This window comes from Alosa pseudoharengus, unplaced genomic scaffold, assembly GCF_046254945.1.
Source record: "Alosa pseudoharengus isolate Yale_2024_CS ecotype anadromous, Long Island Sound unplaced genomic scaffold, YU_APseudo_1.1 YU_APseudo_1.1_scf_22, whole genome shotgun sequence".
In the NCBI taxonomy this organism is placed as follows: Eukaryota; Metazoa; Chordata; class Actinopteri; order Clupeiformes; family Clupeidae; genus Alosa; species Alosa pseudoharengus.
The window spans coordinates 15760782-15775330 of record NW_027468680.1 but is presented as its reverse complement, the minus strand read 5'-3'; the positions used below and the strand labels follow the sequence as shown (position 1 = coordinate 15775330).

General features: G+C 41.4%; 1 protein-coding gene across 1 annotated transcript; it reads right to left on the bottom strand.

Moving 5' to 3' along the window:
* Positions 1-306: 306 nt before the first annotated feature.
* Positions 307-14516, bottom strand: plb1 (phospholipase B1). The gene is made up of 34 exons (XM_076300139.1): positions 14510-14516; positions 12472-12538; positions 12066-12143; positions 11344-11413; positions 11005-11139; positions 9634-9720; positions 9425-9485; positions 9238-9296; positions 9030-9103; positions 8877-8920; positions 8339-8447; positions 8094-8145; positions 7904-7984; positions 7579-7644; positions 7284-7384; positions 6769-6850; positions 6422-6526; positions 6231-6326; positions 6044-6115; positions 5852-5929; positions 5365-5425; positions 5146-5204; positions 4923-4990; positions 3608-3651; positions 3360-3459; positions 3174-3225; positions 2153-2233; positions 1995-2060; positions 1740-1834; positions 1556-1637; positions 1154-1258; positions 886-981; positions 703-777; positions 307-570 (listed from the first exon to the last, which is right to left on the bottom strand). The coding sequence occupies exons 1-34, from the start codon at positions 14514-14516 to the stop codon at positions 307-309; spliced, it is 2772 nt and encodes a 923-aa protein (XP_076156254.1).
* Between the last annotated feature and the right edge of the window lie 33 nt (positions 14517-14549).

Here is a 14549-nt window from a genome sequence, read left to right as displayed (position 1 = left end):
ATCTTGCATTTATTACATTCTATTAAGTATTTACACATAATATTAAAAGAGTAGAGCTGATATGGTTAGAGCACAGTAAAACATTTAGAATTGTGAGAGCATCCAAGTATAATACAACACCAATCTTCACAACAAACAAATTAAATAATATCAAAAACACACACAATGAGAATGTGAAAGATTGTGAGTGGTGTAGGTGGAGAAGCTGTGTGCGCACATGACAGCATGTGTGTTTGTGTGCTTGCAGAGTCAGGTGATTCTGATTCTGATGATGATGATGGTGATGATGATGATGATTTCTCTGCATCAGAACTTTGAGGTCTTCATCTCCACATGGCCTAATGTCTTCCTCCTACTCCTGCGCTCACGGCAGTGAAAGAACAGCGAAGTTACCGCCCAGCCAATCAGCAGGCCCACACAGGTCAGCAGTGCAGTGGCCCATGTAGGCAGTGCGTATGAGCATTCCACGGGCGCCGGAGTGTCAGGAACATGAGCGGAAGTGGTGGTCACAGGAGGAGTGGTGGTCCCCAGAGAGGCGCTATTCACACGGGTGAAGATGAAGGGACGATCCTAGTATAGGGAGAGGCAGAAAACCATCATTACATTCTACACAAACAGGGGATGCTGTCATATGATTTGTATATGGTTCTCTTAGAGAAGAAAGACAAGATACATGTTGTCTTTTGCAGCTCATAAACAGACCTTTGTAGGACACTGGATCTTGCTGCGGTCGTGTGTGAAATTGTTGTAGATTTGCTTGCTGCCCACTGGTTCCAGCTGTGAGGAGTGAGAGAAATGGCAGATTTAAGTGCATGGCAATACAAGTGTGTTGTGCCCAGTGTTGCAGTGTAAAGTGGATGTAGTGTGCTGTGGGGGTTTTCTCACCATGTTGTTCCACAGTGCTATGGCCATCCCTGCATGGCCCCTCTCACTGAAGTGAAAACAGTCCACAGAGAAGAAATCGATATCTGGTTGGCCAGCCTGTAACAGAAAAAAACAAACAGATTATTGGTCTGTACTGCATGTGTACTTTATGTGTGTATGGTGTATGTGTATGTGAGTGTGTGTGTGTGAGTGTGTGTTTGTGTGCGTGTGTGTGTGTGTGTCCGTGTGTGTGTGTATATGTGTGGCAGTGTACGGACACTTCATTTACATTGTTCATAGGGACGATAGTTTTCTGGAAGAAAGGCTGGATGACCACAGCAAAGTCCTCCCTTCCATCGTAGCGTCCCCCATTGACCAAAGCCTCAGTTAGTACCTAAACAAACACATAAAACCATATTCACATGTATTCACGTAGAACCACACACACACACACACACAGATGAGAATGCATTCCTGCAAGTGTTTATGAACATGCTGATACAGGCTGGAACTGGGTTTTTAAACGGAACCCCTGAATGTTGGTGAGATCCATCCCATGGGGTGGCACCTCTGTGTCTCTGAGCAGGGCACTCAACCCCAAATTGCTTCAGTACTTCCTGTGGTTAGTTTACTCTAAGTCGCCAGATAAGTGAAGTGTAATGTAATAGTGTCAGCTGATCAATGCCCTCACTTGCAATTCTCTGTTGATCCTCTTCATTTCATATAACTGTGGAGAATTCTCTCCAGGTATCAAGAAACATGGGCACAGGTTTCTGAAACACACACCATTACAAATGTATACAGGGTTGCATACATGCACTTAAAATCATTAAACTAAGTGAAGTTAAGATAGTCAAAGGGCAAAGGTAACATACGGTTGTAGAACTGTGCAACCCAGACCATTGCCCTTGATTTTACGCAAGTCTTCAATTTCCAGAATCTCTGCTACATTTACCAATACTCTGGGTACCTACAGTGAATACAGAAACACACACACACATACACACACACACACACACACACACAAACACACACACACACATATATATATATCAGTCATGTTGGAAATTAAGCATACATAGTTTAAACAGGATAAGAAATATAAATCAAGAGACATAAGATCACCTCACCTCATTGTACAAAATGTCCAAACTTTCCCTCAAGTAATTTCTGTAGTTCAAAGTCGAGAGGCTGGCCTGAGAGAGAGAGAAAAAGAGAGATCATTGTCACTGAACACCATTAACAAACTGGATTCTTTCAACCAATAGCTGTCATATACTTCACTAACCCTGTCGTGACAGTACTGACACAGGTCATTTCCTCCAATGAACAGAGTCACAAGTTTCCAGTCATTCTCCCAGCTCACGTTCTGAAGATAGAAATCAGAGTGTTGTGGATAAGTGAGTGTGTGTGGGTCAAATATCACTTGTCCATATACATTTATAGCTTAGTATATTACAGTTTTTCTCAGTCGCTTTGGTGCTTTTCTCAGATCAGAATGAAAATTCTCATAACTAACTCAAAACTCCTTCACAACAATTAGTCATTTGTGCACATCATAGTAGCAATTTCTCCTTCCTCTGAACAAATTGCAAATGCTTTTGAACATGTATCAGTTGCTTTGTCATGTCAGTCAAAACTATAACTATACTTATGGATGCTGAATAGTTGTTCCCAATAAAACGAATAGTCTTCATTTCATTGCTTGAGTCCTTACATACAAAATTGGTGAACTAGTTATAAAATTCTGTCACAATGCTGTAGAATTGCAAAGAGCATATACAGTAAAACTGTGAAACATACATATTCAGTGTCTTGTACTCACTTACTGCCCTAACTACAGCAATTTGTAACTTTACTGTAGTTTTGAAATTGCTGTACAAGTACTGTATATTGCTGTCTTGAGCATTTTCAGGTAGTGTCACCGAGTTCTGACCATTTTTTGCATGGAAAAACACTGAGAGCATAAACTGTCGTAATGAAAACATGACAAAGCCATTTGAGTATCTTGTTCATAAACGATGGTGTCAAGACTTCTCATTTTGATGACTCTGGCAGTTTCATTTACATAAATACTTGCTTTTGGCTCTTGGAATGGACTATCCATTTTGAACAAGTGACGCTTTTGCAGGTTATCCACTAGGTTTTGCAGTTTGCACTAATTGTTTTGAGAAATGCACTAACTGCTGTGCAAATGTAAATAGTGATGTGAGAAAAGCACCAAAGCGACTGAGAAAAAATGTATGCTATCAGTAATGCCATCGTTTTTTAAGTAGAAATAGAATGCCACGTTTTGAAAGTTCACTCACCTTGTCATTCTTCCATAATGTAATCAGATCTTGTACTTGTCCTGGGATCCCTCTGGAAAAGACAGAAGACATTGACATTGTGTTTGTGACGTGGGTGTGTGTGTGTGTGTGTGTGTGTGTGTGTGTGTGTGTGGGTGTGTGTGGATGTGTGTGTGTGTGAGTGTGTGTGCATGTGTGGCAACCTACGCTGCTTTAGCCCCACTAACTGCCACGTTAAAACCATTTGGCCTTCCACCCTGCCCCTTGGAGAAACCATAGACATCAGGGTTGAACTTCTTTAGAATATCTGGAATATCACACAGAGAGACAGAGGGAAAAAACAGATGAAAAGATGAAAGCAACAGAAAAGAATGGAGTAAATAGGTGGACTAAAGAAACACACTAGAAAAAAAGAAAAAAATATGTGTAGGAAAGAATCAGGAGAACACGCTCACTTGGTAAAGTAGAGACTGTCTCCAAGGTCTCATCTCCTCCAATACTGCAAAGACAAGCAACCTCTTTTTCAGTATCATCAGACACATACACCCCTTAGATTAGATTGTTACTCAGAGAACTAATGTACATACTGTGCTGTATTGCTAAGTCAGTCTATGTTTAGAACATCCAGTTTTTCTCAGTCGCTTTGGTGCTTTTCTTAGATCAGAATGAAAATTCTCATAACTATTAGTTCAACCTTCACAACATTTAGTCATTTGTGTACATCATAGTAGCAATTTCTCCTTCCTCTGAACAAATTGCAAACGCTTTTGAACATGTATCAGTTGCTTTGTCATGTCAGTCAAAATGAACTATACTTATGGATGCTGAATAGTCGTTCCCAATAAAACTAATAATCTTCATTTCATTGCTTGAGTCATTACATACAAAATTGTTGAACTAGTTATCAAATTCTGTCACAATGCTGTAGAATCGCAAAGAGCATATACAGTAAAACTGTGAAACGTACATATTCAGTGTATTGTACTTACTTACTCACCTAACTACAGCAATTTGTAACTTTACTGTTGTTTTCAAATGGCTGTACAAGTACTGTATAGTGCTGTCTTGAGCATTTTCAGATACGTACTGTAGTGTCACCAAGTTCTGACCTTTTTTTGCATGGGAAAACACTGAGAGCATAAACTGTCGTAATGAAAACATGACAAAGCCATTTGACTATCTTGTTCATAAACAATGGTGTCAAGACTTCTAATTTTGATGACACTGGCAGTTTCATTGACATAAATACTTGCTTTTGAGGAATGGACTATCCATTTTGAACAAGTGACGTGCTTTTGCAGGTTATTCACTAGGTTTTGCAGTTTGCACTAATTGTTTTGAGAAATGCACTAACTGCTGTGCAAATGTTAATAGTGATGTGAGAAAAGCACCAAAGCGACTGAGAAAAATTGTAGTATAACAATACATGGGCTTCTGTGGTCGCGTAATGAGTATTACAAAACAAAGATTGATAGACAGACAGATGGATGGATGGATAGATATATAGATAGACGGATAGATAGATTGATGGATGGATGGATGGATAAATAGATAAATAGATCGATAGATCGATAGATCAATAGATAGACGGATAGATAGATGGATGGATGGATGGATGGATATATAGATAGACGGATAGATAGATAGATGGATGGATGGATGGATGGATAAATATATAGATAGATAGATAGATGGATGGATGGATAGATAAACTAATATAGGTAAAGTAGTGCACTAATGAGGGAATGATTTAGGACTGCGACAGCTCACCACCATGATACTCCTCGCTCCTCATTTCGCAGCTGCAGTATATCATTAGCTTTTGCTCCAAAGCCTGCCTACAATGGGGGAGACATTTACGTAAGATGAAAAATAAGATAACACGATCTTTGACAAACATGCTCACACACACACACACACACACACACACACACACACACACACACACACGCACACATACACACACACAAATACAAAGTATGTGCATACTCACTGTGATTGAGTCTCCCAGTGAGGCCACCACATTAATATCTCCAGGTCGTAGTCTGTGAACTGAAAGGAGAGAAGTATTAGGCCCCTAACAAACCAAAGCCATTTAAGGCCAACGGAATTATTGTCTAGAGAATTCTAGAAAATTCTGTCTCACTCTTTAATCACTCTAGTTCCTCACATCTACATCTAATCTCTAGTTTGCTTGGAGATTTGTACTCACCTGACGTGGGCACGGTGGGGGAGGGAGCTGTATCTGTACAGGAGAAATCACTGCCCCAGTTCTACAGGAAGAAAAATGACAGGAACATGTGCGCCCGTGCACATGTGAACATGTGAAGCCCAGAGAAAAGGCAGATTGAGTGGCTTCCACTAAACTCCTGACAGGTGACTCCAAGACTGACAAATTGACACAAATTTAGATGCAATCCACACCAGAGAAGGGAGATGCCCTATGAACCGGGATATGTCGAGCAATAAATGGTGGAAATTGGAGCGACAGAGGTGGGCCACGTGCTCTAAGTAGCAACAGGTAAGTGGCCCTAGAGGTAAGTCGCCTTTTTCTTCAGCCTGTATCCTACCATATTTTCACTCTGTGACACCTCCCAGCCACAGAAAACAAACTTGTAATGTGATTAATGACAAAAAGGGAAGTCTAACCATGTAACTAATAGCTGCCAGTCTAGGACATCAAAGAGAGAGATCCTTACATTGATCGGAGGTGGACTAGTAGGAGGTTCTGGGTATGTGTAGTCACTGTTCTTGTAGGTCCGCAGAAAGGGGGCGCTCTGGCGTTTAAAAAAAAAAAAAAAAAAGGGTTAAGGAATGTTAAGCACTCTTATGGATCTTTCTAAGCATTTTAAAAGCTCTTATGGATCTTTTTAAGCATTTTAAAAGCCTACCTGCGATGGGCACTGCAGAGATATGGCTGCAGAGAAATCGTATGTGGATGTCTTGTTGCCTACTGGTTCGAGCTGGTACAGTCATAGGAGAGAGAGAGAGAGAGAGAGAGAGATTACTACATTATTTGTCTTCATGATCTTGAAGGCTGATGTGGTGATGGGGGATGCTAGATGAGAAGATCGTCACCATGTTGTTCCAGAGAGCTCGAGCCATCAGCCCGTGAGCCTTCTCACTGAGGTGAAAACAGTCAGGCGAGAAATAAGACCGATCTGGCCGCCCATCCTGACAAAGAGAACAACAGAGGGGGAGATTAGGGAGAATGAAGAGCAAAGGCCATTCGACATGTAACAATGAGGTGGGTATGCAATGCTCCTTACCTCCAGCAGGGGGATCACAACCTCTCTGAAGAAGGGCTGCAATACCACTGTGAAGTTGTCGTGTTTGTCATAACGACCCGAGTCCACCAGATACCTCATACCACGCTAAGACATAAACACACACACATACACACATATATACACACACACACACACACACACACACACACACACACACACACTCACACACAACAAATGTTGAGACATTTTGGCTGTGCAGACCTGAAGCAAGTCAGTGTTGTTACAGTATGTTATTAGCCTGTATGTGCAGTAGAGAAATGCACAGTAAAACTGCATGATTTCTGAATATGTGTAAATATGGAGAAATCTGTTTTTTCCCTCATTACCTGATAGTCTCTGTTGGTATCCACAAGTGTCTGGAGCTCCTGAGTCCCCTCTTTGGGCTTCAACACACACCGGCAAAGAATGCTACAGACCAACATCAGAACTATTACTACTGAAACCAAACGCAACATACCATAATTTCTCTACTATTAGCCGTGGTTTATATATTGACTTTGCTTAATTTCTTTAGCTATGAGGTTAATACACAGGGGCAGTTAATATGGTGTTTTTTTAACTTGTATAAAACACTGTCCTGCGGCTTATACACAATGTGGCTAATACACAGGAAATGACTGTAACACACACCAGTGACCCTACTGACCGAACACAACACAGTAGAGACATTACAGCCTAGTGAACCACTTCACAAGAGCATCTCTGCAGCCACATTTCAAGAGAAGAGTAGAGAGGAGGAGAAAACTGAGGACAGTTGGAAAGAAAGACAGAAGAAAGAAGAGAACATATAGAATGAGCAAAGAAACACATACAGGTCAAGAAGTAAAGGACAAGTACTCACTTGACCAGAAATGTGGGGCAGTTGACACTTTTGTCCAGGTGCAGTTGTCTCAAAGGCACAATATTCATCACCTCAACAAGATTTACAAAAACTCGGGGCACCTAAATGATACAGATGGCATATAGGCAACATATATACAGAGGCGTCATGCCAACACAAGGATCTATACAAATGCACACAATCATATAAGTTCATATAGACTGTATATTGACATTTTATTAAAGGGACACAACTTTTAAGAAAAAACTGATTGTTTTCAGTGACGTTTGGTGTGTTTTTTACGTCAAGTTCTCACCTCTGCCTGAAGGATGTCCAGAGCCTCTTTAACACGACTCACAATGTTCGCAGTTGAGAAGTACAGCTGTAGTGTTGTACATAAAAGTATTCCTGTTTAGTCTGAGTATGGGAGGGTTTGGTGCATCTAATGAGTGATGATGTATCCTATTGGGTTCATTGTTTAGAGTCTCCAGTCAGAGGCGCCTCTCAGTAGACAAAATACCTAAGTGACTAAAGGTCTCCTATGTAGCTTGAATGCTAATCCTCATTTTGGATAAAAGCGCCTGCAAAATGAATAAATTCAAATTTAAATGTAAATAAAATGTCTTATAAAGTGCACTTACGCTGTCAGAGCAGTGGTCACACAGGTCATTGCCTCCGATGAACATGGTAATCATCTTCCAGTCATTCTGGAAATCGATTCTCTAGCACAGACAAAGACAATGTTTGGGCTCAAGCAGATTTCATGAACAGGTTAGATACCAAACTTTGTGAGTGAGAGAGTGCGGGTGAGCAGATGTATGGGCTGCTTACTGAGTCATTCTTCATCCTCTGAATGAGTACACGTGCCTGCGTTGGCATATCACTGGAACGGAAAATCAATTACTGTAATTAAAACTCCAGATTCATTTCAATGTCACTCAAGCACAGATAGGTTCGTTAACTGACTTTAATGAGAAAGGTGGGAGAGAGAGAGAGAGCGATAGAGAGAGAGAGAGAGAGAGAGAGAGAGAGAGAGAGAGAGAGAGAGAGAGAGAGAGTAGAATAGACAGACTTACTGGGCATTGGCTCCAGGTACAGCCTGGTTGAGAAAAGCCGTGGGGGAGTTTTCACTCCCTGTCCCCAGTGCGAAGCCCACCAGTGACGGATTGAATTCACGCAAGATGTCTGCACACAGATACGCAAACGCACACACAAAGGAGAACAGAACCTTAGCAGAACCTTAGCAGTGAGATCAATATATATCCATTGCATTCCCAATGCACACAGATCTGGCACATAATAGCTTATGTTTGATCTCACATAGTCTTAATGGGGATGTATGAGGAACTGTAATGTATTCTGATTTGTGGTGGTACCCCCATAGATTATGAGATATCACTTCCAAAATGTCCAAATTATGTCCAATGAGTGTGTATAATCTGGACTTTACCATCATGATAACGAAACAATCACATTTTATTGAGACTCTGATTTGAGTTTATGGTGCACTAATCTCTCTCTTTCTCTCTCTCTCTCTCTCTCTCTCTCTCTGTGTGTGTGTGTGTGTAAGTATAACAAATGGTGTAGAGACTGATGTATGAAGTGATGACGTACTGGGAAGAGTGGTAACATTGGTGAGGTTTTCATTGCCCCCAATGCTGAAAGAGGAGATGGAGAACAAATGCAATCAAATGGGAGCTAAGTACTTTTCGGCCTGTTTTTGAGCTTAGCATAACATTTGGCAGAGAGATCCATGAGCCTACCCACCACCATGACAGGCCCCTGTACTCAGTCATGACATCTAAGAGATTGCCGGGAGCAGATCCTGCACCATTGGCTGCCTATGGGGCACAGAGGAGGAAATGACATCAAAATGTTTTAGAGATCATACTTTGCTGAGAGCCAATTTGCACACACACGTACACACGCAAGCACACACGCACATGCACACGCACACACACAGATTTTCACTTACTGTCAAGGAGTCACCCAAGGCTGCAACCACTTTAATATCGCCTGGGCGCAGTGCATGAACTGTTGAAAGACAGAGAGTAGTGATGGTGAGCTCATGAATCATGTCAAAAGAATGTCAACATGATCATGTCAACATGAATCAATCAACAGAGGAGATGTCCTGAGTCCACTAGCAACTGGCCGCTTACCTGAGGTGGGGGTTGAAGGGGAGGGGGTCCGGTCTACACAGGGGAGTTCACTACCAGTTTCCTGTAAAACACACACACATATAAGCCAGACATATCACAAAGTCAACCATGTTGTGAGATGTTTCGTGGTATTTTGCTGTGAACGGGGGAAAAAATGATGAAGAAATACATATGGACAAAGAAAATGAGAGAGTGAGGGAGAAACTCACAGGATCCAGTCGAGGTGCTGATTGTGAGTCTGTGCTCATTCGGGAGCCTGATGGGGAGTTTTCTTGGGTGCGTAGGTACGGCATCTCCTAACGAGAAAAGAAAAATAAACAAACAACAATTTAAATATGTTTATTTAAATATGTTTGTTAAAAATATGCATGGTGCCATGCCCAATGTGATTCCACACTTTCCCACCACCAAATCTGTAGCAAGATCTTGATAAAACAATGAGGTGAAGGGTCAGCTGGTCAAAGGTTTATTCACCTCAGTGGGACAGACGATCCTTGTGAGGTTGTCACCAGACACTCCAGGCTGATCCTTCATTGGCTGCAGCTGTACGAAGCACAAAGGTGATTGATTATCACAGGAACCTTTTCTCAATTCACTCATTGTATTTTCCCTCTCCATGACCCTTTGAGGCCACAGTCATCAGTAAGGATATCGATATCGCCATGTCTGTTATTAAGTTCTAGAATTATCTCTGATGCATCTTTGTCATCTCTGGACGTCTATGGTTCAGGTGTATCAGTGAAATTTCAACCACTTCAGACAATGACAGGAAAGCAGCCATCAAACCACACCCAATCAAGCTGGGTGTAATCGTCCTCAATCTAAGATTATCTACCTGTAAAATTAATCTGGCACAATAAAGATGATCCGCTGAGTTCATTCACCCTGGGTAGCTAGGTGTCCTTCCAATACCATACATATCTACAGCTTTTTTACTGCATAATACTCAACTTAATTGGGAACGCATCTTGCACACGCAAAGTCATGAAGGCAACAAAGAGAGGCTACAGTAGATTGTGACTTGCAAGGTTATTCGGTTCTCACTACTGACCATTTTAGGATACAATCAATGTGATTTGGAACAAGGAAAGGAATATAAAGACTATTCTACTACTTTGCCTTTGTAGAATGGAATTGGTGAGTCGTCAATAATTTGTTTTCCAAGTATATATGAAGCATGTGATAATCCGAGCCGACTGAAACGCATTCCATCAGAAATGTGAAGCAACATGTCATTACATACTTTCATTTCCAATGCAATGAAGGCTGCTTATAACAACTTAATATCGTCTATATTATTGTTAATATTGTGCTATGTTGCTCAAACAAATATGGCTTGTATACAAGAGCTGGCAAAATGGCATTATGAGAACGTAAAGACGTAAAAGTGCCAATGTACCATTTAGAAGTCAAACATCAACTTCTAGATTCATCACAATCAACTAAAAAACTTGTCTTTTTTTTTTGGGGGGGGGGGGGGGGGGGGGGGGGGCACCACAAAGCAACTTGCTTAGGGAACCAAAATGGCCCGCAGCGGCACTGGTTACAATCCACACTCTATGCACTGATAAACCACTCACCATCTCAGCCCAAAGTCGCAGGGTGTGCTGGTCAGTCGTCTGGTCAGTGGTGAGGGGACTGGAGACCAGCACAGCACTGAAGTCGTCTCTCTTACCAAACCACTGACGAGCTGCTAATAAATCTGACAAAGACTCCTGGACATGTCACAGACACACACACACACACACACACATGCAGGAACACCCATACAATTTAATACATGCCTTAAAATTTCACTCTGAAAATTATACACATAAGCTATAGACATAGCACAGACAATCAGAACTAACAGGGTAATGCTTTTAAACATATAAATATTAGTAATGTACATTTACACAAATGTATAATTGATCCTTTACCTGCAGAGCACCAGTTAGTATTGCTTTCTCCAGTGTGCCTCTGTTTGAGCTGCTAACATCTTCACAGGTGCTGAGGGAGAGAACACATACCATGAGACGAATACCCTAACCTCATAAACACACAAAGCCACAGACATAGACATACACTCACACACACACACACACACACACACTCACACACACACACACACCTTTTTTTGCAGAGACAAGCTCAGAAGCTAATTAACTTACTAGATGACTTCACTGTTTTCGCTCCACAATACAATACGGACCAGGGTGTGATGCAGCTGTTGGTACAGACACTGATACATCAAGGTATGCACAATACATGATAAATACAAATACAAATAAAATTCTGTTTTCTGTTTTTTTTTCCTCTTCACATTTTCACTAAAAAAAGTATGCAGCATTATTCTCTACTGTTGATCTTTCATCTTTCAGTGCATGAGTAGTAGCTACTAGCTAGTTAATCTGTGGCCGACTGTATGTGTTACATGTGTAGTGTGCGCTGCCTTTACCCGACTCTGCAAGGTGCTCAGCATCACCTCCACCTTCTTTGTGGCTGAGGACACAGCTCCATCCTCCTGATGTTTTGAGATGGAGAGAGAGAGAGAGAAGGACAGGGTAGGGTAGAAAGGAGAGCACAAAATGAGTTTGATCCGCTCCGAAACACAGATTCATTTGAATGATTGGTTGGAGAGATCTGTGATCGGCTGTCTGACCTGGCCTGGGCAGACTTGGAGCTCATCCACACTGACGAACACAAGCAGGAGCCTCCACACCTGCTCTCCTTCCACAACCTGCACAGCACAGAGGCAGATGCAGAGACAGGTATAAGCACAAGCATGCGTAGACCAGCACCAACAGAGGAGAGCATGTACTGGAGATATAAAGCACTGTGGCCATGACAAATGTGGACTGATGTGGAATGTGGTCATGTGGACATTACCTCATGACTGCTGAGGTACAAAGCCAAATCCTCTGCTTGCTCAAGCGGATCCCTGCATGCACACACACACAAACACACACACACACACACACACACACACACACACACACACAGTGTATACAAAAGGTGCTATGATGGCAAACCATATACATTTTTGGATCGATGGTGTGTGTTGTTACCTGTTTTTGAAGGTAGACACATCTGGAAGCACGGTGGCCAGATGTGGATTAAATAGGGACAAGATCTCTGCAAGAGAAGGAGTTTAGGAGTTTAACAAACACATTATGTAACAGATATGATCTTTTCAATTTTTATCTTCTGGATAATAATCTAGATCTCACTTCTTTGTGATGTAATGTAGCATGGCCCCTTTTTTTATCATGGCGGAATGAAGACAAAGCTTTTCAAGTGCCGACTGCTGTTATCAGAGTCCATAGGCAGATCATTTAGCAGATATCATAAACAGTAGGAGGCTGGAGTGAAATATGGCGTCATGTGTAGTGGAAATTGATTGGTTGGGAGCTTGATGATTAAGTGCTTGGGTGTTACAGTAATATTGTCAAGGACAGAAGCTAAGCAGGGGTATGTTGATTTAATAACTTGAATAGACAAGCAAGGTCATTGAATGTAAATAAATGAAATCATTATTTGTTTTCCAACTGCAACAAGTAAGTTGTTGGTTCTAATATGAGTCACAGAATAAGATCTGTGTCTGAATTGCAATGGCTGAAGAAATTATGCAGCAGTAATCTGAGGTGCTTATAATCTCCGCAGTATAAAGAGAAAGATGACTGAGAGTTGATATGTTATAATCACAAATAATATTCTTGCAGTGTAAAAAATCAAGATGGTGAGATAAAACCTTTTCTCATGATTTTTTCTCAGTCGCTTTGGTGCATTTCCCGAATCATAATTAACATTTGCACAACAGTGCATATATAAAACAATTAGTGCAAGCTGCACCGCATAGTGGATAACCTGCAACAGCGCGTATCTTGCTCAAAATGCTTAGTTTATGCCTCAAAAGCTATACATTATGTCAATGAAACGGTCAGTGCAATCAAAATTACAAGCCATGATGCCATTGTTTCTGTCACTGTTTCTGTCTTTTGTCAATATGACAGTTTACTCTGTAAGTATTTTCTAATGATCGATCAATGCGCAAGGCAGCACTATTTTCTATACATCCTGATGTTACTGCCTGTCAGGTCACATATATTTATATATGCTAGACTAAGACAAGTGCAGTAGTTATGACAGCTTGTTCAACACATTTGCATGTTATTACAATGAAGCGATGAAATAAGGCCAATTTGTTTTATGGGGTAGGACTATTCAGCATGGAACCAGTATTGTGCATTTTGACCACCTCCCCATTAGCATATAACCCCACTAGCCCATATTGTCCTTGACCGCCAGACATTCTTTCACACAAACACGGGCATTTGTGAGCGTTTTTGGGTAACCAGGTGGTAACCAGGTATGCCATGCTGTTGGAGGGGCAAACAAATGCTGCATCGCCATTGAAGTCACATAGAAAGGAGCTGGCTCAAGAGTAATACAAATATTTTATCATGTTTATTTGTATAATGAAAGCACCGTTTTCATAGCCATCCATGTGTGTTCACTTCTGGCTCCTTGGCTATCATAACTAGAACACTAAACATATTGGAGGTGCCAAATGTTGAGTTACTCCAGTCTAGATTTTTTTGATGTTAATCACTCTTATGATATATTGCTATTGTCTATCCAAAGTGAAGCGCCTGTTTCGAAGTTAACTGATGGTCAAATCAACCAAAACTCTGATATTGTTTGCACCTCCAAGTGGTCTGTGTCGTAAGTTTGTGTGAAAGAATAGTATGATTAGGCAAGGACGGATAGACGAGAGCACCACCTCTCCATTAGCATAACATGTCCTTGACCTTCAGAGATAGTATGATTAGACAGGGACACACAAAAGGGTGACAGAGGAGCTTTCTCACTGACATTGTCTTTATCTAAGTCTTCATAACGAATGAATTTAGTGAAAACACTGTTGTTTTATGCTCATATGACCCGTTAATGAATAACAGATATAAGGACTGTGGCGGGGATCACTCAGAGGTTAAGGTGGTGAAAAGTCAGGCGGCTGTTTACCGCTGAGGATATCTGAGTGTTTGAGACGACGGAGCTTTGCGGCCGTGACAACGCATGGATGGAAGAACGATTCAAACTTACCAGCCATCATGTAGAAAACGTGAGTCGCTTGTGGACTGTG

Bases quoted from the DNA above. Each gene is read 5' to 3' on its own strand.
- plb1 (XM_076300139.1), bottom strand. The intron at 5,930-6,043 runs GTAGGCTTTTAA...TTTAAACGCCAG, and splicing joins CTCTGCAGTGCCCATCGCAG to AGCGCCCCCTTTCTGCGGAC. The intron at 1,638-1,739 runs GTATGTTACCTT...TGTGTGTTTCAG, and splicing joins GGTTGCACAGTTCTACAACC to AAACCTGTGCCCATGTTTCT.